Source organism: Alosa alosa, chromosome 24 (genome assembly GCF_017589495.1).
Source record: "Alosa alosa isolate M-15738 ecotype Scorff River chromosome 24, AALO_Geno_1.1, whole genome shotgun sequence".
NCBI lineage: Eukaryota > Metazoa > Chordata > Actinopteri > Clupeiformes > Clupeidae > Alosa > Alosa alosa.
In genome coordinates this window covers 21,743,435-21,765,060 of record NC_063212.1, presented here as the reverse complement: position 1 = coordinate 21,765,060, position 21,626 = coordinate 21,743,435, and the positions used below count along the sequence as shown (strand labels likewise).

The following is a 21,626-nucleotide window of genomic DNA, read 5'->3' as shown; positions in this document are numbered from 1 at the left end:
ACAAACAAAACAATACAACAAAGACAAGTTATCTGTATAGAGCTATGTGTTGGCTGTGGAGGAGAAGTGATCATTAAACAGAAAGGTCTTGAGATGTGCTTTGAAGAAAGGAAGAAAAAGGCATGAAGAGGTTGGGGGAGGGAGTACCAGAGTTTGGGGGCCAAGGCACTGAAGGACCTGCCACCCAGGGTGGAGAGTCTGGAGCGGGGGATAGTCAAAAGGGTCAAATCCAGCTGATGAGAGTCTGGAGTGGGGACAGCCAAGAGGTTTTGGTCAGAGGATCTGAGTGAGCGGGAAGGAGTGTAAGGGGTCAGGAGGTCGCGGATGTAGGGGGGAGCAAGGTTGTGGAGGGCTTTTGAAGGTGAGTAGTAGTACTTTGTATTTGATCCGGTACGGAACTGGTAGCCAATGGAGCTGACAGAGTTGTTACACCCAAGGAACAATACTCACCCGAAGAGTGCTCTGTGAACTGGGCAATGAGCATTTGATCAGTTAGCAGAAAGCATTTGAGAAAAGTTTGGTCTTAAGTCTAGATTTGAAACTGGCTACAGTTGGGGAAACTTTGATGTCATCCGAATGTCATGTCTGCTAGGTAATTTGGTCCCCGTTCCATTTAGTGATTTATAAACAAGCAGAAGTGCTTTAAAAAACAATTCTGTGACTTACTGGAGGCCAATGCAGGGACTTAAGTATCGGAGTAATGTGGTTGTTTGCCCTATCCCTTTATCAGGTTGAATGGCGCCATGGTGATGAGACTGGCCCAAGTGATGAGGACGGGGAGAGGTCTGTCTCCAGTCTCTGTTGAGGAGCTCAGTCTGGACCTCAACAGTAAAGAAGTCTCTCAGAGAGCGCTATCCAGGGTCCTGAGGTGCCTGGCTCCTCCTCAGGCTCTGGACGGTCCAGTGTCTGGACCTGACATCTTGCAGGGTCGAAGGTCACTCTCTCATCATCCTGCTCTGTCAACAGGACCCTCTCAAACTCAGGTGAATCCACATATTTCAGTGACTTGATTTGGTAGCAAATACCAGTTTGCAAGTAGAAAACAATCCCATAATTGAAGCTGTTCCTTATTCTTCACATGTATACCTTGACAGCTCTCCTCTATGTCACTGTCTCTCTATCCCTTTCTCTGACTCTGCAGACTGAGTAAGGAAAATACACAACAGCTGTTCATGCTGGTGTCTGATGCACAGAACGTGGAAATCATTGAGTCCTTTCTGGATAAGGTGGGAGGAGACCTGACCTTGTGCACTTTGACCCAGGAAGTGCTTCTCCACCTGCTGCAGCATCACTCTGGACCTGTGACCGTTGACTTCAGGAAGAGCAAGATCACTGAGAGGAATGTTAGAGACTTCCTTCATCTACTGGACAGGATACGGTTCAAGAGGTAGCAGTGATCAATGGTTGACAACCACATTTATTGGGAATATGTTATACATTACATTGTGATTGGAGATCATATTGATATGAGAAGTATAAAAGTACTAAATTGTTAGCAGCACCAAATACAGGCTGAGGATAGACAAGCTGAGTTATTAAAAATCTGTATGTCTTCATGTGGCGTCTGCATATAAATGCTGAAATTACTCAGCGCCAATGACTATGACTCCTCAGGCCTTCTCCAGGATTCATCATGTGCATCATCATGGAGATCTACCAGAGTCGTTCTCCTCAGTATGTGAGCAGCCTGCTGAGATCTACAGAGAACCACATCAACCTGACCACCAGAGGCCTGGATGCTGCTGACTGTGCTGCCCTGCGTTTCACCTTACATCACAGCCAGGGGGTCAGACTCAACCTGATGTGGACCTCCATACCAGAGGGGGAGCTAGAGAGCCTCCTGCAGCTTCTCACCAATGTCTCTCAGCTCAGGTCTCTCAGGATTTATCAGATTGAAATTTGTATTAAGGACCATCATTTAATCCATGTGGATATTTAAAAAAAAAAATACATTTGGTTGTGCCGTAGGTTTTAGTAGTGATCAACCAGCACAAATCTAGTATTAGTTTAATAACATTTCACTCTCTTTCATTCTCCTGGTGTTGTGAGTGTACAGTACGTGTACACACATGGACATGTGAACATATCAGTAGACTGTAAAGAAAGTGATCACTACACTACAGACATCACAGAGTGTGTTGTTCTCTGACTCCAGTGTTGACAGGCAGCTGCTGTTGAGGATCCTCCACTGCTGTTACTCCTCAGACGTCCAGCAGGGGGCAGCAGCAGCTCTTCTTCAGGCTCTGCAGCACAGACTGGACTTCTCCTGCTCCTCTGCTATGGACCTGACAGAAGAGACACAGGAACCACCTCTGCACCTGACACCTGAGGACTGCAGGGTCGTCTCCATGGTAATCCAGAGGGTCAGCGTCAACCCTGAACTCATGCTGATGGACTGTGATGTGGAGGAGGTGGGGCTAGAACACCTTTTGTGAAGCAGTTTGTTTCTAAGAAAGGTCAATGGAGAACCTAAAAGAGTCTATGAAGAGATGTGAAGCAGTTTGTTGTGTTCTAAGATGATGAGGTCAAAGGTCATTACTGGAGAACCTAAAAGAGTCTATGAAGTAATGTGAAGCAGTTTGCTGTGTTCCCAGACGATCATGTGTCCAAGGTTTATTTCTGTTGAACTGAAATCCTCCAGGTAGTCAGGTAGAGGAGAAGTCTTAAGGTCTAACAACTGTCATGTAGCATCGAATGCTTTCTCTCCACACTGAATCTGTTAAATATTCCATTCTATTGCATCATATATCTCGTTCATAATATCAGAACAATGAGAGCAACTGAAAGAAAAATTAAAATGGGGCATCCGTCAAAAATCTGCTCAAAACGCTGTGCTGCATCTCACTGCACAGCAATATGTCGTTGCATTCAGTAAGAACATTCAAACTGAAAACACAGTAATCAAACTGATTTTGGCACCAATGCTCACTCCCATCACATGCAGTTAGAACATTCCAATTGAAATCAAAGTAATCAAACTGATTCTGTCACTAATGCTCACTCCCATCACATGCAGTTAGGACTTGGTGTGAGTAGGTCAGTTTCAAGCATAATATCTCACATGGGACTGTAAATAATAGCAAAAGTCCATCTGAGGTAAAATGTGAAGGTGTTCTCTGTGTTCTAAGATGATGTGAAATTCTGAAATCCTCCAAGCCTACTGGGCCATGTAGGAAAGAAGCCTTTTAGGTCTAAGTACAGGAATGTCAAGTACACACAACATTGTGATAGGAAATCCATACATTGATATGGGATGTACAGAATTCATCCATTTCAGGTGAGATATGAAGCAGTTTTCTGATAATTAACAAGAGAAGAGATTAATAAAATCTCTCAGACAACTACTGGTCTAAACAGAGGACTGTCAGGCATGGAACATAATTGAAGATATACAGTATGCATGGTTTTAAAATATGATGATTGCTATAGTGAAATTGTTATAAACTGTGGTTCAACCTTTATATTTACATTGATAATCTCTTTTCTCTCTCTCTTTCTCAGGTGCAGTAAGGGCCAGTTGTTGCAGCTCCTGACTCTGGTGTGTGTCGGCTCTGAGAGTGAGTGTGTGAGGAGAGCAGTGTCTCTCTCCCATGCTGTGGGTGGGGAAGTGGACCTCAGTCACACTGTGCTGGACGCTCGGGCCTGTGGATCTCTGGCGCTGTTTCTGGAATATTCTGAGGATTGTCAGAACTGGACCTCAGCCACTGCCAGCTCACAGACCATTGCCTGGAGCCTCTGCTCCCTCATCTGCACAAATCACAGACCCTGGAGTAAGTCTGTGTGTGTGTGTGTGTGTGTTTTTGTTTGTGTGTGTGTGTGTGTGTGTGTGTGTGTGTGTACACCTGCTTATTTGTATAACCAGTTGGATCTAAAAAAATAGTTATTCCACTGCCCACTGAACAGGTTAAAACATATATAGTTGTTTTGAGTTTACAGGACTGGCATTCCCGAGTCATGAAAAAATGGTGAGTGCATATATATTCTAAATGTATGTGTTTTGTTTGTTGCTGGTCCTATGAAAAGGCTATAAGCTTTTAGTCGGACTATAAGTTTCATGTCGAGTATAAGTTGTTGTGTTTGTTTCAGTCAAAAATGTTTAATGAAGAGGAAAAAAAACATAAACATATAAATATATGTATGTTGCACCTGAGTTGTGTGACCGCCAAACTATGAAAAAAAAAAGTGTTGCATTTGTAGTCCCGTCTGTACATGTGGTTGTTGCGTTTGTTTCTGTGTCTGTACATGTGGTTGTTGCGTTTGTTTCTTGTCTGTACATGTGGTTGTGTACATTTGTTTCTGTGTGTGTATGTGTACATGTGGTTGTTGTGTTTGTTTCTGTGTCTGTGTGTACATGTGGTAGTTGCGTTTGTTTCTGTGTGTGTACATGTGGTTGTTGTGTTTGTTTCTGTGTCTGTACATGTGGTTGTTGGTATTTCCTGTCATGTCGTCATGCACTTCCTGCTTCCTCCAGCCTCAGTAACAACAGCATCACAGATGAAGGGGCTCAGCTGATCCACAACACCGTCAATGCAGCAACATCCATTCAGACCGTAAGGTTAGTATGATATTAAGGTATTGTACTTTGTACATTTATGTTATTTTTTATTTGTCAAATTCAGTGAAGATGAAACATTTTCATGTGTTCCTGTCTGCAGGCTCTTCAACAATAAGATTCAGAGCAGACAGCTCTTCCAGGGAGACGCACGCTTTGAGCTGTGGTGACCCTGTAGGTGTGCTGATATCTCCACTGGATTTGACCTGATGTGTTTCATACTCACGCCATGCCATACAACGCACAGGAAAGGGATCGCTCTGATGTAGTTCATGTGTTCAGAAGTGAGAGAGTGACCTGCACAACAAAGTAGGAGGGAAACAGCACAAACACGCCATATATGGTTATATGATTTAGAAGACGCTTTTATCCAAAGTGACTTACAATATATCAGAGCAAAGTGCTGTTGGAGTGATTTTAATGGACCAGAGCAGAGGAAAGGAAACATAATGATGAAGCACAACATGCTCAGAAGAATTGAAGTGTGGGGAGGGAAGTGTAGTGAGACATTGTTACATTCGGTCCTCATTGGTCAATCTTTAGTGTGTCTCACATTTTATGGGTTCCACGGGTTAGTGACTTTCAGGTAAAGAAAATACATTAGTTGACAAATCTTTCAAATACATTACAAAAAATATATGTCACGTTCATGTTCATCATGTTTGGCAATGTATTTAGTCTTACTTTAACCATTGTGCCTTACCATGTATCTGATGCTGAATTGTTCATATTCTGTCTTTATAGCCATATTGCTGATGTAGTTCTGTTTTATTTGGATGAACAGTTGGATGATTGTAAAGTGTTGGAAGAATGTTCATCAGTATAATTATCAGTAGACCAAAAAACATTTACTATGCACTCTGATACTTGAGGCTGAAAGGGCTTATAGTATAACTTTGTAACTATTTATACTGCAGTCATTACTATGTATGAATTATTATTTAGACTTATGTTGATCATTAAGAGGCATTATGGATACTTTATAATGTGTTTACTATGCTTTATTTACAATGCTTAGTGGATACAGGGATCAGATCAAATGTTTTTTTTTTTATCAGGATCAGGATTATCACATTTACTGTTCAAACTGTTTATTTGAGCTTTTGTACTTCAAAGGTACTGTTTGTATTTCAAATACACCGTTTGTATTTCCATGGTACTGGCATAGAAGTTTACAGCCAGCAGATGGCGTGAAATGTATGATTAAATCATGTGTCTTTTTTGTATATAATTTTGTCTTTTTTATGTCATTTATGAACTGTGCTGTAGGACAGTATTGGGAGTAGTTCAACAGGAAGGACAAGACATTGGCAAAGGGACAGTCTGGCACTGTTGTGTAAAATGTATATATTCTATATTCCCTGAACTTTTATTTGCAGTGTGTCTGCCACATCAATAAACTTAAGTGTCAACTGTCAGTCAAAATTCCAAATCTACTCTGAAAGCATGTTGTCTTACTCACTCACTGTAATGTTGTAAATCATGATGATACATGTCACTCTGGGTGTCTCTCCAGTATGAAGTCTTGTAGTGCAATTCCACAGCAGCACACTCAGTTCTCTGAGATGTCTACACTCTTAAAACGAATGAGTTGAAAACAACACAACAGTTTGTGTTCTTCTTTCTTGTTTCCTTTTTTTTAATTTATTACAGTACACTATGTGTTGGAAACAACACAACTTGCGATGTTTTATAACACATCTCTGTGTCCAGATAGGGACAACACATTCATTTTAAGAGTGTACACTACAATAGCCATCTGTGGGGTCAATGGGGGAAAGGTAATATCAATATTGAGTGTGGGTGAGTGATACTGAGAGTGTCTGCGAGTGTACATGTACACACACACACACACACACACACACACAATGCCACTGCCGCATGATGCAGCATGAAAAGTATGATGTGTCTGCAGGCCTAAGCGTTGTGTAGGTGACATGTTGGTGACATGCCAGTGATGTGAAGATAATGTTCTCCTCCAGATCATCACTTGAGGGATGCAGAGGGGAGTAGCAGAGCCCCCGATTAGCATCCTTAAAGTTGCCGTTTCAAACAGCAACCTAATAAAAGTAAACCAGACATCCTACTGAGTGGTGGAGATAACGACGGACGCTCACAAGGATAGACTTAGGGTGGCTTACTTGGCCCCTGACAAAATCCACATTGAATGCTGCAGGTTGTAGGATTTGTGTCTAGTATTTATTTACATACATACATACATACATACATACAAAAACTAAATGATAGATAAATGCTTTAACGCTTAAAAGTTATTAAGCTGCTTATGAGCCAACATGTAATCTTTCGGCTCCCTCTAGTGGTTAATATCCTAAACTGCAGCCACACAAAGAGTAGTGGGTGAAATGGTGATGGCTGAATTCCCTAAGATGAGCTCACAGATTAGAGCACTATAAGCCTAAAACATTAGAAGATAATGGCATTGAAGAATGCCCCACTGCTTCCAGTCTCCATCTTCTGTCTGTCCACATGTCAATGTGTGCCTAGTAGTGTGAACTTGAATGTCCCCTTTATATATTGATATTCAATACTTTATTGATATTGAATATCAATAAAGTATCTATTTATCTATCTATCTATCTATCTATCTATCTATCTATCTTCCCCCTTTGGGATCAATAAAGTATCTATTTATCTATCTATCTATCTATCTTCCCCCCTTTGGGATCAATAAAGTATCTATCTATCTATCTATCTATCTACTTGTATATTTTCTTTTTCTTCTTCGTTCTCATATATTTTAATTTTTCACTTTATAGTTTTAGCTTTGGCTGTCTTCCATTTGAAAAGTGATTTCTTTCTCAAGACACTAATTCCCCAAGACTGAGAGATAGAGGTTCTCTGAGGTAAAAGGGAGAATGCAGGTAAAACTGGTATAGAGGAAGAGAAGAATTGGCATGTGGGGCTAATTTTTGTGGGGCCCAGTTTTGTATGAACAATTATTAAACACATTGACTGATAACATGAGTACTTACAATTTGGCAAAGAGCACATCAGTGAAAAAAATACTATGTACTATTCTGACCCTTTAGTAAAGGCTATTATCAAAATTATATTATTAATGTCCCCCTTGCAATTATTGATCATTATATTACTGTGAAGTAAAAGTAAAAAAGTACTGAAAAGTATTAAAAGTACTGCGTCTTGACCACTTCAGCGTATGTTACTTATGTTTACTTGTTATCTTAAAATAAAATTCATTTCAAACCAGTTCACAGTTTACATATTTTATTGCAACAGAAGCAAAGATTACATTATGGGGAGTATTTAATGATGCAACTACCATACGGTACCCTAACAAACATGAACAAAATTTATGTTTGTACTAAGACACACAGTTATAGCTTTTCATATGATCATGCTTCATAATCACACAAAAACCACTGTAAACAACAAAACATTATCATTGAAGGCAATCAGTTTTTTTGTGTGTAGTAAAACTAAAAAAATAGAAAAACTAGAACACAATAAAGAGCAAAAGGAAAATCAGCACCACTCACTAATCCACCTACAGGTTATTTTGAAGGATCATTCAAGTTCAGACAATCAGTGTACATCACTGCTCACTGAAACTAGGCTTGGTGTGATTTAGGTCACTCTAAAGGACTCTTTCAGGCTATCCTCAGCCTGCTTTTTGGTGATTGCTTGCCAAGCAGTGGGAATATCAGCTGGCTTTGCCCTGTAGATAACTGCAAACTGTGTGTTGAATTTTACCATGACATATTTCCAGTAATCTGAGGCTTGAATACTGGGGTCTGCTGGAATGTGCCAATCAGAGTAAATCTCACGATATTTCTTATAAGGATGCCACTGATAATTTGTCTCAAAGCATCTGAACCGATTGTCACTGAACACAGATGAGGAGCAAATATCAATGAGTAGTTTCTCACTTTGTTCCCATCGGTACATACCCAGACCCTTAGGCCTGTGGATTGAAGCACAGTGATCTGTGTGAGCCTCCCCACCAGCTTCGCAGGGTGCTTTGCAGAATGGACACTGCTGGCCACATCCGAAGACTCGTTTGAACAGCTCATCTTGTGGTTTCAGCTTGAGAGTTTGGAGTCTTGTTTTAACATCTAGTTTTAGGAATTTCTCCTTCAGTGACTTTTCAATGTCCTCAATGAAGCCTGAGAGCGATTGGGCAAATGGTTCAACCTTCGCATTGCTGAGAGCCATGACGGCATCAAGTGCATCCTTAGGAATGGCCAGTTTTCCTTCAAGTTCTCTGCAAATGTTTTGAATGAAGTTCTTAACAGTGGTCTCTGAAGGGGTCTTCCCCTGGGCGGTCTGAATAGCCTTGAGGATTTCTTTTGAGATCGTCTTGAAGTACTTGTCCTCCAGTTGTGACATCTTATTTCCATTTCCCAAGTGCTCCCTGATCTGGTCAGATATCCAATCCTTCACAAAGTCCTCGTATGAACGGATGTATTTGACATACTTATCAAAGTTGCATTCCAAGAGAAGCTCTTTCAGGATTGAATACTGGAAAGATGTTCTAGTGCTGAACTGTAGTGCATTTTTTCCCTCCAACATTTCATCAACTATGTCTGGACCTAGAGAGGCTGCAACCCAAGACTCCACAGCAGGTTTGAGGCACAACATTGCGAATTGTTCTGCTTTCCTCTTGCACTGGTCTCGCTCATTGTACAGGTCTTTGAAATCTGCAAAGTACTTTTCTTTGAAATGCTGGAGGCACCTATGTGGATCATTATCATGTATGAAGCGATTGTGCAGGTCCTGAAAACGTCTGGCAGCAATTCCACAGATATGGAGTTTAAGAGAAACTTCAAATATTTCTGAAGAGTGAAGCTTACGATTGGAGGATAGCGTGTTGTCAATCTTGTGCAGGATCTCTTGAATGTAAGTTTCATTATAGTCAGATGTTCCACAACATTTCTCTTCAACAAATGACAAGCAATTCTGAATGAGATTGTCTGCTACATCCTGGGCCATCATTTTGTAGTCATCAGAGAAAAAGCTTTTGACACTGTGCACAATCCTCCGGATGAAATTGTCAGGAGTAACAGTGAAGGGCTGTGTACCCAACTCTACCAGATTGACATTGTTAATCATTTTGTTCACTGTACCTCCTCTCTGTTTCAAATTTGACCTCAGGTGATGGTATACATTACTTACAATGTCCGTTGGCTCCAATCCATGGAAGGCTATCTCAGACACAGTTTCTTCCCACATCTTCTCGAAGATTTCCAAGAGCTCTGCATCAGTTTTCTTTGAACTGCTGGTTTTACATTTGTCAAGAAGCTGCAGTACTTTACTTTCCATGACATCAGTGTGTTTTTTTTTTATACTTTCCAATTTGTTCATTCCCTTACTAATGGAAACAGCCATCTGAAGTTTGCTCAGCACGGATTTCTCCAAGTCTCTTCGGAGACATTCTACACTTCTGGTAAAAACCTCGCGGTATCGCTCCACAAGATAGACATGCCCCTCTGTCTGCTTGAAGTACTCTGTCAGACTGTTGAGAACAACTTTTTCCATCTGGTCAAGTTCTAGGACAGCCTTGGTTTTCAACTGACATAGAAAGTCATTGATGTCATTGTCCAAAGCGGTCTTGGTCACCTCAAAGTTCGAGATTTTGGTTTCAGCGCTGGTGAGCCATGAGTACATGTGCTTCTTGAAATCCCACTCCCATTTATTGTACTCCGTGCATAGCCGCATGTAGGCATCTGCCACCAAGCTGTTCCTGAAGCTGAATATGAAATTTTCGTACTTCACGGCGTTCCACAGGCTCTTTGTCCACTCAAGGAAATCCTTGATGCTGTTTCCAGATGTCTTACAGTTTCCAAACACTTGGATCATGGTCTTCTTGAAATCATAGACAGCCTCACTATAGCCTGCATTGACAGGAGCCATGGGAGGATTTCCGTGCCATAGTCCAGGAATGTACCAGTTTCCTCTTTCTGGGTCATACTCCATCACGTCTGTGAACTTCTGGTTCTCCTCCTTGCCCTCCATTTTGGCTACTGCTTGCGTCATTTCATTTAGTTGTTCCAGAAGGAGCTTCCTGTCCCTCAAGTTTTTGTCATGTGCAGAGACATCAGCCACATTCTGGTGCACAAACTGACAAATCGGTTTCTTTCCCACCTCTTTCATCCTTAGAAACGCATGCACCACAATCTGGAGAATGTCTTTCATCTCCGTAGAGTTCTCCATGGCGATGTTAATTATTGTGATGTCACTGAGCTTTACCAGACAATCAAGTTGCAGTAACACATCTCTCACCCAATTCAATGGTATGTTGGAGGCATCCCCATCTACAAGTTCCAAGGGAAAGCCATCTAGCAGTAGCTTGGCACACAGTTCAGGCAAATGCATCATTTGTTTTCTGCCTTCCGAATTTTTGGGCAGGGTTAATGTGGACTCATAGAGCTGGCCCATTTCTCGCACAAAGTGCTCAATTCCCAAAGAACTATTGGAAATCTGTTTGTCAAGTTCTTTGATTTCTTCTTTGTTTATAACTGAATCTTGACATTTTTCCTTGTATTGGTCTCTAAGACCTGTGAGACTTTCCCGAGACAAGTTGTCCAAATTCATCCTCATCCATTTTAGAAAGTAAGACCTTTCTTGTCTAGAAGTTGATAATGCACCAAGGAAACATGTCATGGCCTCTGACATGTCATAGCTCTGTTGCTCTTTCCTGAGGTTGAACTTTTGTGTCTCAAGGTCACTCTTGTACTTCTCAATATTCTGATCAGCATGTCTCAGTCTGCACTCCTCCTTCTCAAGTTTTGCCAGCTCCTTCCAGATATTCCCTTGCAAGGGGAGTTGGGTGTCCTTGAACTGTAATGTGTCCTTGATTTTTGAAGTGATTTCAAAAGCATTTTTCTTAGCATTCTGGCATTCCCTGTTGTCCTCATCCACATGGATGCCAAGCTCATGGGCAATATCAGTCATCTGTTCCAGCTGCATTTTAGATGGGTCACTCTTCAGCCAGTTTGTCACCATCGAACGCAGATTTTTGACAAAGTCTGCATCATTCATTTGTTTGACTTTAAGAATGATATTGGCTTTCTTCAAGTGCAGTTCAGAGGCAACCAGCTTCAAGTCGTTCATTTTGAAGTTCTTGTTTTGAGCATTGCCCACCAAGAACAACTGTGCCTTGTGATGCTGTGTTGTTAATATTTTGTGATCTGTATCCAAACTGTCAAAAAAGACAAAAACAGCTGAAGATGTCCGACACAAGAAGGAGTACTGTGTTTCAAACGAGCGAATGTCACCTCTCAAGTTGGCCACAGTCACTGGCTCAGGAAAAATATCAATGTTTCTGTTCCCGCAAGGAAGGTACCAGCTAATTTCCACCAATCCATCAGAGATCTTCCGTGGACTGTCCCCACAGTCCATATCATGGTGAAGGAAGGTGTCATGGTATTGCTGGGGGTTGCTGAGTAATTTGTTCAGGATTTGTGATTTGGAAAAACCACATTCACCTAACCTAACAAACGAAATCATTGCCAAATAAGAGAGAACAATTCTCTCTTCTACAAATCCTCTAGGATCCCCAAGAGAGTGTGGTCTGAACTTCTTAACAATATCCCGCAAAGCCCAGACCATAAACATTGGCTGGTTTGTATCACAAGATGGGAGAAGCAAAGGCACTGAAAAACTGACACATAGACATTTTTTTCAAGGCCATCTCCTGCTGCAGAAAGCCATCGAACACAGAAACAGAGCAGTCACAATATAATCTCAAGGTGCTTTACAGACTTGATGCATATCAAAGGAAATAACAATTATCAAAAACAAACAGTTCCATTTTTTAGACTTTGATGCATATCACAGACTCATAATCAAGTTTTCCCACTTTTATCAACTAAATACTTTGACAGCTTAATCAATGTTAGTGCCAGCAGTCAATCAAAACTCAAAAGCTGCTCATTTCATATTTTTTCATATCCAATGGAAATGAAAATGTGTGTGCATTAATGACATCATGATGGAGTTTATAAACTCAGGCGGCGCTGTAAAAATCGAGTATACTGTACATTTGTGAAATTATCACTGATTCCATATTTGAATGTTAGGGAAAGGGGAACATGCTAACAGTGAATAATAAATGCCTGGTTTTACTCGGCTTAATTGATTCATTCTAGAAATGGGCACACTCTTACTTCTCAGGCATGAACAGTACCGATCCCGATGTACCGATGTGTGTGTGTGTGTGTGTGTGTGTGTGTGTGTGTGTGTGTACATGATATCTAATATGAGAGAATGTATGAACTATGATAGGGGGCAGGGTGGGAGGTCCTGTGTAGCCTACATACACAGATATAAAAAGGCATGCTTTTTGTTGATTGGCAGCAGAAATAGGGTTTACCTTATTACCTAGCAATTGCCACGCAACCACAGCTATGATCCCAGACCCCACGATGTAGTTACAAGTGCGCGCGTGTCTAGCCTAGTACTGTATTTTCCGGACTATAAGTCGCACTTTTTTTCATAGTTTGGCTGGTCCTGCGACTTATAGTCAGGTGCGACTTATATATGAAAAAAATATATAATTGAACATGTTTTTAAATGTTAATTTATATTAACTGACATGAACCCTACGTGAAACATTACGTCTACAGCCACGAGAGCGCGCTCTCAAATGCACAAGTCCTGTGCACTTTCAGTCAGAGATTAGTGCTTGGCTATGCCTGAAACACACGTGCATACCTAAATCGTCAAATTATGGCTGGGATTCTAGCCGGGCCTCAGATTTGGAAAAATAAAAGCCAGTATAATTTTGTTTCAATTTAACTCATAAAAGAGCTCTTCTTAATATTTTATATTGTTGGTTGGTATTGTTGCCAATGAAAAGTCATTGTCCTACACCATGAGTCTCCAACACGTTGCTGTCAATGCCCTCAAGCTGCATGCCGCCCCCTTCTGAGCTAGAGGCTGAAGCAGTAACACAACTGTTGCTGCCAGGCATCAGCCTATGAATTTTATAAAAAAGTAAATCATGCATAATTTAAAAAATAACTACATTTAGGCTATCTTATACCTCTTTGGCTATACGGAATAAGGTTTCCCTTGCAGCACATGCAGCACACGTTCTATGAATGAATGAAAGTGCGGATACCTTATCTTGCAATAAGTGGATGGCAATTGAAATCCCGACACTATATGAAAATTAATAGTGAGCCATTAAATACCCCACAGATTTCAGTGGTCATCAGTCCTGATATTTAGCAATATAATCAAACAGTCCAAACGTAAATTAAATCTCAAATTGAACATCTGCTTTGATAGCCTACCCATGCCGCTCCAAACGAAAAGTAGGCCTATGTCTCACAATAAAACGCAAGAAATAAAAGGACTATATAGCTGACTCGAATACAAGCCATGGCCAAATAAAGGTGCTGTGCTGTCTCCTAAACATTACTCACCTGTTATCTAGACGTGCATGAAAACATTTGAAAACAAAACTCACTGCCATGCAGCCTAATATTTGATCGCTGTTTTGCTACTAATTATCTTTCACGTAATGAATACGCATAGAAAGTGAAAGTAGGCTTACTGTCGGCTCCGTGTCTGTAGCTGTCTGTTCCGCCCCAAGAATCGATTATAACGTCAAATGGAGAAGTCATCCATGTTCTCTCGCGTTATAGGCGGTCATGCTTCTGCGTTTGCAAAATTCCTGACGGTTCCTGATCGCTAAACGTTTGTTTTCCTTTCCTGTCGATAGCGGTTGATGTTGAAGCACCTAGGCTATAATTTGACTTCAGCGGTGACAAATCCTGCTGAGAGAGAGAGAGAGCAACAAGAGAGAGGCACCCCCAAAGTGGTCCTGCGTGCGCATGTGTGTGTCTCTGCATGGGGTTCAATTGAAGTCAGAGTTGGTCCGTCAATAGTCCCGCATTCAGGCCGCTCCATTATTATATTAACGTCAGACAGCGCTGTAAAATGTGTGGGAATTTCTCGCATTATGATGGTTAGATTTGCGGGACTTTTATTATGCTCAATACTAAGTAATAATTTATTCGCAATACCCGCGCTGGAATTTAGACCCTGGTTTTAAATGTGCATCTTTTTTTCTCTCGCTTTTTCTGGAGGTGGCTAGTAAAGCAATTGTTCTGCTGCCAGCCTGTGCCAATATATCGTCCAAAATGCTTGATTGCATTGCATTCTCCATATTTTTAGCTAAATTTTCATGTACCGCATCAGCATTTTTGTTCAGTGATTTTTTTGTAAATTGCTTTACAATTAGCGTCGGGCCTTTGTCAGCAGCCTTCAGCTTGCCTCTTGCCATATTCACTCATTCGTCTTCAGTAACATTCCCTGTAGAATTCTCAATATTTTTGGCCTCAATGTGTCCAGTTACATAGTCTGTCTGTTCTTGGTCTTGGATTTTGTGAAATATATTTCTAAATGTCACCTGCTTGCAGCAGCTTCGGTCTGCACTTCCTTTTAAAAACGAATCTTTTTCGCTCTCCAGCATTTAATCTGCTGCCGGCTTGTCTCTCCACATCGTCCAAAATGCTTGATTGCATTGCATTCTCCACATTTTAGCTAAATTTTCATGTACCACATCAGCATTTTTTGTTCAGTGAATCTTTTTGACTTTACAAATTGCCTTTACAATTTTTAAACTGCATCTTTTTTCTCTCGTGAGGATTTAATCCTATTGTGACTCCACATCGCCTGCTTGATTGCTCCACATTTTTTAGTCATGTAAATTCATGTACGCATTTTTGTTCCTTTGTAAAACTGCATTTTTTTCTCTCGTGAGTTTTTTTTTTTAATTTTGGTCTTTTTCCACATGGCATTTTCTTTCAGTGGATCTTTTTTCAGTGGATCTTTTGCTTTGCAATTACCTTCCTGCCCTCCTCTTGGCTGCCTTCACTCCTTTGTCTTCATTAACATGCATCTTTTTGGCCTCAATAATCCAGTTACATAGTCTCTGTTTTTGGTTTTGGATTTTGTGAAATACATTTCTAAATACATGCGACTTATAGTCCGGTGCGACTTATATATGTTTTTTTCCTGCTCATGACGCATTTTTTGACTGATGCAACTTATACTCAGGAGCGACTTATAGTCCGGAAAATACGCGTGCGCGCCTGTCTATCCTAGTATGTAGTTCCACGTGCGCGCCTGTCTATCCTAGTATGTAGTTCCACGTGCGCGCCTGTCTATCCTAGTATGTAGTTCCACGTGCGCGCCTGTCTAGCCTAGTTGCTCTAATGTAGAAAGGGGCAGCAGCAGGGAAAGAAGTCCAAAGTGAGTGCATGTGTCTGCATCAACGAGTGCATCTGGTCAAACATTGGTAAGTGACAAAAGGAAATGTTTCAACTTTAGGCTGCTACACAATAACACAACTCTAAACCACTCGCATCACACACAAGGGCACCAAGGGACAGAGGGGGTACCAAAATGTAGCCAATAAATAGCTTTACTGCAAACTGCTTTTCTCTCTTTAAGAATGTTTACAATGTCAAAATGCACCGACTCAGTGTTACAGGGCCACAGGAGATATTTTGAAAGTGAGGGGGACCAAATTGTGAACACAAACCCATAGAGAGATCAGATTTCCAGATATCGGATCGCCACCTCTGGCCCACTTTCGACCATCATATTTTAAACTTGCCAGAATATTAAGATCAAAATATTTTTAACTGTGAGATGAGCACAACGCCAGATCTGCCCTCAGACCAGCTTCTTGCTATGTGCAATTCTACCTTTATTTATTTATTTTTTATTATTTATTTCACACTACTTGGGCCAATGGTAGAATACTGGTCACTACTTGGGCCAATGGTAGAAAAAAGCAACATGATATGTTGATATTTTATGAAGCCATGAATGAATCATCATGCCTATGATCCAAACATAGGCTATTTGATCATGTAGTCTAGTTAGGCCTACTTAAATTCTCTTGTATAAACCAAATTAACTCCCCACTGTGTCTTTGCAGTTAATATTTATACAACGTTAGAACTTTTGTTGCCTTTATAATCAACTATTTGTTCCAACAGCATTTAAACAAAGCATTTATACAATTTAAAAAAAAAAATTACATAAGAAGTAAAATAAAATACTGTTACTGTAGTAACTGTATCACATTATCCCAAGCTTCAAAGAGCTCCCCATGTCTGTGACAGGCAGACGTGACACCGCTAAATTCTCAGCTTGTTTATACCCCACACTGAACGGAGAAGAACGCTAGGCCCATCCAGGGATGGATTACTGCACGGGCCTACCGGGCCCAGGCCCAGGGGCCCATGGGGTCAGGGGGCCCTAAAGCCCAAGCTTTTGCATGGAATCATTGCCTCAATATCAACAAATCAGGATGTAGGCTATTGAATGTAGTATTGGCCATCCCCAAAATGCACCAAAATACAGGAAATCACATCAAACAAATTAAAAAATTCTGGGGGAGGACCCCCAAACATTCCCTCCCACAATTAGTGGGGGGCCCTTAATACATCTGGTCCCAGGGGCCCGAAAGTTCATAATCCGCCCATGGGCCCATCACTCTGGGGTGTGGTAGCCTACTCTCTGGGATTTATGCACCAAGGTAACTGAAGTATCCAATTTGTCTCTTGAAATTATGTTTGAAATAAATGTCTTAGAACAAAAACGTTGATAGACTTGTATTTTATAGTTAGGCTAGTAAAAACGAGTTGATAAGTAGGCTAGTTGAGTTTGTTATCAATAAACAGCTAATGTCATGTTGAGCAGGAGGAGTTGAGCACTAGGCTACCATAAATCCTCAAATTATGCCCGGGATTGATTCTATTTACAGCAGGACAAATAAAGGCAGGTTCCCATATACAAGACGGGGTAACAATTGCCTACCATACCAACAATTACCATCAGTCCACTAGAAGACATTGTTACGATTTAAGTCAATGAAATAACACCTCTTCTTAATATTTTATTATATGTTGTATTGTATTGTATTATGTTGGTTGGATTAATAGCCTACGGTTGGCAAAGAAAAGTCGTTTTTCTACCATGGGTCTCCAACACACGTTCTCAAGCTCATTCTCTTGCCGTCCCTTTTGAGCTAATTGCCAGAGGCTGAAGGCTATTACATTTAAACACAATTATTGCGACTCAGGGCATTCCAGCCTACGAATTTTATAAAAAAAAGTAGGCCACTAAATCATGCATAATTAAACAATAACTCAATTTAGGCTACTTGGCTACGCAAAAAGGTTTCCATTACAGCACAACCCCTATTCAATGTATATGCAAATAAACAGCAGTGGAAATCCGACACTTTTTTCAACTGCATGAAACAGTGAACCATCAAATATCTCCCAGATTTCAGTGCCCATCAGTCCCAACATTTAGCAATATATAATCAAACAGTCCAAAAGTAAATTAAATCCCAAACTAAACCGAAAATGCTTTTAATAGCCTACCGGTATGCTGCTCCAAACGAAACACATGTCTAAATGCAGGTTAGAAATATTTTAAAAAGCCTGCCTCGAATACCAGCCTGCCTCAAATAAAGATGATGATGATGAATGATTTATGCTAAGTAAGTAGCCTGGATTATTTTATGATTGTTAGTAGACAAACTGGCTTCAGATATCCAACAGAGTGAATATGAGATTGTACCGTCTTACAATACTGTAGATGGCTGTGGTTAGTGATGTGATGCTGTTAATGGGGAGTTTTACATAGTTAGCGCAAATCCTTTATGTTATTATTTATTTAGCGTACCTATAAAGCTTTTTTTCCTTATCAAAAGTGAGGGGGACGACGGCTGTCTCTTCAGCACTGTGGGGGACATATCCCCCACGTCCTCCGAGCCTCCTGCGCCCCTGCCGTGTTACATGCAAGGATGATCATGCAGCAGATCTAACTTGAACGTTAGTTACTCTAATTAATTGGGAATGCATCTTAACTGCGCATCAGAGAGAGAGAGAGAGAGAGAGAGAGCGTGAGTGTGTACATGATATCTAAAGCTATGAGAGAATGTATGAACTATGATGGTGAACTATGAGGTGAAGCACACACTAATCCCGGCGCAGTGAGCTGCCTGATACGACAGCGGCGCTCGGGGAGCAGTGAGGGGTTAGGTGCCTTGCTCAAGGGCACTTCAGCCGTTCCTACTGGTCAGGGTTCGAACCGGCAACCCTCCGGTTACAAGTCCGAAGCGCTAACCAGTAGGCCACAGCTGCCCTCCGCAATTATCAAGGGAGGCATATATTTTTAGTTTTTTGCCACAATAAAAAATCCAGGAGACTTACTTGTGTGTGCATATCTGGTGGCCATCTTGCTCTCACTGCCATTCTCAAGGACAGTTGTGACCGCAATGGAGTACTTCACACCTGGTAACAGGCTGTTGAACACAGCATCTTGAGATTTAGTTGCCATCTCCTGGACAAGTTCATCTCCCTGCCAGCAGGTCACATGGTACTCCCATACCGGAAAGTCAGGTGACTCCCACCTGAGGGAAACGGAGTCTGCACTGACATGGTTCACCTGGATTCTCTCTGGAGGAACTGGTTCTGAAAATGTTTAAAATAAAAGAAATCTTCACTTTTTGTACAAATCTGGAATGCTTCTTTACAGTAGCCAGTAACAGTACAGCTGTAGAATCAAATGCATTTTGGCAGCTGCATGTGTGAATAGATAGATAGATACAGTAGATAAATAGAGTAGATAAATAGATAGATAGATAGATAGATAGATAGATAGATAGATACTTTATTGGTCCGCAAGGGGAAATTCAAGGTCTCAGTAGCATACAGACATCACACACAACATGCACTAACAGCAGAAAAAGCTAATACAAATATATAATATAAAAAACACAACTAAGCAATAAGGACAGCAGAAGATGAAGAATATACTAAAATACAAATTATACTAAATAACATTAAATCTAAATCAAGTCTAAAACAGTATCCACATAGTGATTAAGCATGAGGCGCTTGCAATGACTGAGGCAGGGACTGAGCCTGTGATTCTCTGTGCATAGTAAGGTAAGGTGCTCTGTGAGAGTGAGTGTCATGGGGATGGTGCAAATGAGTAAGTCCAACAGTGCAACAGTGCAAGAATAAAGTCTAGAGACCAGCATAAAATAAATATGGACATATAAGAGAGTAGACAAAGTAATATAAAAAAAAAACTATAGAAAAACTATATCAGTGCAACTTGTTCACACAGCATGTGAACTATTGAAAAACAATTGATGAACACAGTGGTTGATCACAGCGTTCAGCTATTATGGACACAAGAGTCTTAGTCAGATGCATTTGCCTCACTATTTTTACTTAAATAATGTATGTGGGTGCTTATTCAGTAAAGTAAGATACTTTCTGATCATGAAGTTTTAGGTTCTTACTAGTGTGTGTGGTCACAGTGACTGGCGAACTCCACCGATCCTTCTCTGTGACTGAGGCAACACTGAAGGTGTACTCTGTCCCAGGTTTCAACTTCTCCACTTCAGCACTGTTGGAGTTGGTGGTCCTGGTCTCTGCCTGTTCTCCATCGGTGAAGAAGCTGAGCCCAAAGGTGTCTATCCCCTCAGGTGGGTCCCAAATAAGAACAGCAGAGTGGGTGCTGATGCTCTGTAAGGTCAGGTCACCTGGAGCTGGAACATCTGCAGATACAGTTGTTTTCATACAACAAATATTATTCCAGGGCATTATGAACATAACATACACATCTACTCTTGTATTGCAGTGCCACTGTATTTCTTTTACATAATGGGATGACTCGATTTTAAAATGCATTATTCCAAAGAACAGTATAAGATTCCCTCACAGAGTTTTGTAATTTATCTGCTAGTACAGTCTTTTTTGTTGTCATCATCGAATCATTGGCATGCCAAACCTGTGTTTGCGACCGAGTTATCCTCTTCCCCTAAAAGATCACTGGCATCCTCAAAAGCCTTTGGAAAGCAAAAAAAAGGATTCTGAATAAATCAAATCAAATGACATCATAACACAATTGTGAATGCTTGAAGGACTGTGTGTTACTGCAGATTACATCTTGGGATTGTTACAAAACATTATACTTGTCAATGTATGCAGCAATCTTTTCATAAAAACTAAAAATTTATATTATGAAAAAGATTAAGTTCGACTAGATGTTGAAATTTGGCCTATAGCCTACTCAGGAAATTACCTCATCCTCTGAGATATGCCTATCCATGAGGCCAGCTATGCAGCTGAATCTGAAGCAACCGTATCAATCTGTAGATTAGAACATGAATAACACATCATAACCAATATGTTCTGTGAGGGGTTAAAACATCCATTATTTTTTTACCAAGACTTAAAATAGTAAACACGACTACTGAACAACAAGCTTCATCTCATGCACAGCCTAGCCTAATTAGCCTAGTGGGTAAAACAAATAAGCCTCTAGAAATGCTAACGTTAACGAATTCTGGATCAATTTACATGTCGGTAACGTAACATCAGAATATGTGGCTTTTACAAAATTTTCATTACAGAAAACACTCGCACGATATTGTAGGCTAACCAGTAGGCCTCTATCTGCACGAAGTAGGCTACTTTCACATTAACGTGGACCAAGACCAAGACTAACCTACTCAGGTCGACTGTTGTTGAGTGCTGATACCTGTTGTCGTCGCAGGCATTCCCAATAGGCCTACAAGTCTAAGCAATTGCTTGATCAATTTAAAAGGTTCGCCTAATCTACTTTTGGCGTTTTGTTTTCTCGTAAGATCACAGGACAAAATAAGGAAATGGTTCTGCCAAATAATGGTTAAAATGAGACGAGTTGCACAGATCGAGTAAATATGGAGCCCGGTACCGGTCATGTGCAAAGGAAAAATACTTTGCGGCTAGGCCTACTTTAGGTAAACCTTAAGGGTAAGTAGAATGCGTGCAGGCTCCTTCAGCTCAGTCTACTAAAACATGTCCACAATTCCACGTGTGTGAAGATCAAATCCTGTGCATCAGCTATCGTTTTCATTGGGAAAATACACACATTTTAGTATGCTGGCTGGCTGTGTGTGCAGATATTGTCCATTTTCATTGGATTTAAACCAAACAAAGCACGATTTTGCAGAAACTCTGTCTTGATACCCCTTACAAAAAAAAAAAAAAAAAAACGTTTT

At 40.7% G+C, this 21,626-nt stretch overlaps 2 protein-coding genes across 2 annotated transcripts; one reads left to right on the top strand and one right to left on the bottom strand.

Annotated features, from left to right (window-relative positions):
- Window positions 1-700: 700 nt before the first annotated feature.
- On the top strand, window positions 701-5,958 carry LOC125289311. The gene is made up of 8 exons (XM_048236064.1): window positions 701-783; window positions 888-983; window positions 1,142-1,387; window positions 1,615-1,872; window positions 2,156-2,411; window positions 3,502-3,770; window positions 4,472-4,555; window positions 4,656-5,958. Exons 1-6 carry the CDS (start codon window positions 701-703, stop codon window positions 3,508-3,510), a joined length of 948 nt encoding a protein of 315 aa, XP_048092021.1. The 3' UTR covers window positions 3,511-3,770; window positions 4,472-4,555; window positions 4,656-5,958.
- A 1,993-nt stretch (window positions 5,959-7,951) lies between these two features.
- LOC125289310 (interferon-induced very large GTPase 1-like) lies at window positions 7,952-21,417 on the bottom strand. The gene is given in 8 exon segments (XM_048236063.1): window positions 7,952-12,193; window positions 12,195-12,247; window positions 12,250-12,276; window positions 18,781-19,041; window positions 19,881-20,138; window positions 20,372-20,429; window positions 20,666-20,733; window positions 21,096-21,417. Coding segments are annotated over 7 exon segments (4,719 nt in total). The 5' UTR covers window positions 20,693-20,733; window positions 21,096-21,417; the 3' UTR covers window positions 7,952-8,158.
- Between the last annotated feature and the right edge of the window lie 209 nt (window positions 21,418-21,626).

What these genes read in the sequence shown, in the direction of transcription:
- LOC125289311 (XM_048236064.1), top strand. Translation starts at nt 701, where the DNA reads ATGTGGTTGTTTGCCCTATCCCTTTATCAGGTTGAATGGCGCCATGGT. An exon ending in AGTGATGAGGACGGGGAGAG is followed by an intron (nt 784 to 887) that starts GTCTGTCTCCAG and finishes GCTCCTCCTCAG; the next exon opens with GCTCTGGACGGTCCAGTGTC. An exon ending in CAGGACCCTCTCAAACTCAG is followed by an intron (nt 984 to 1,141) that starts GTGAATCCACAT and finishes CTGACTCTGCAG; the next exon opens with ACTGAGTAAGGAAAATACAC.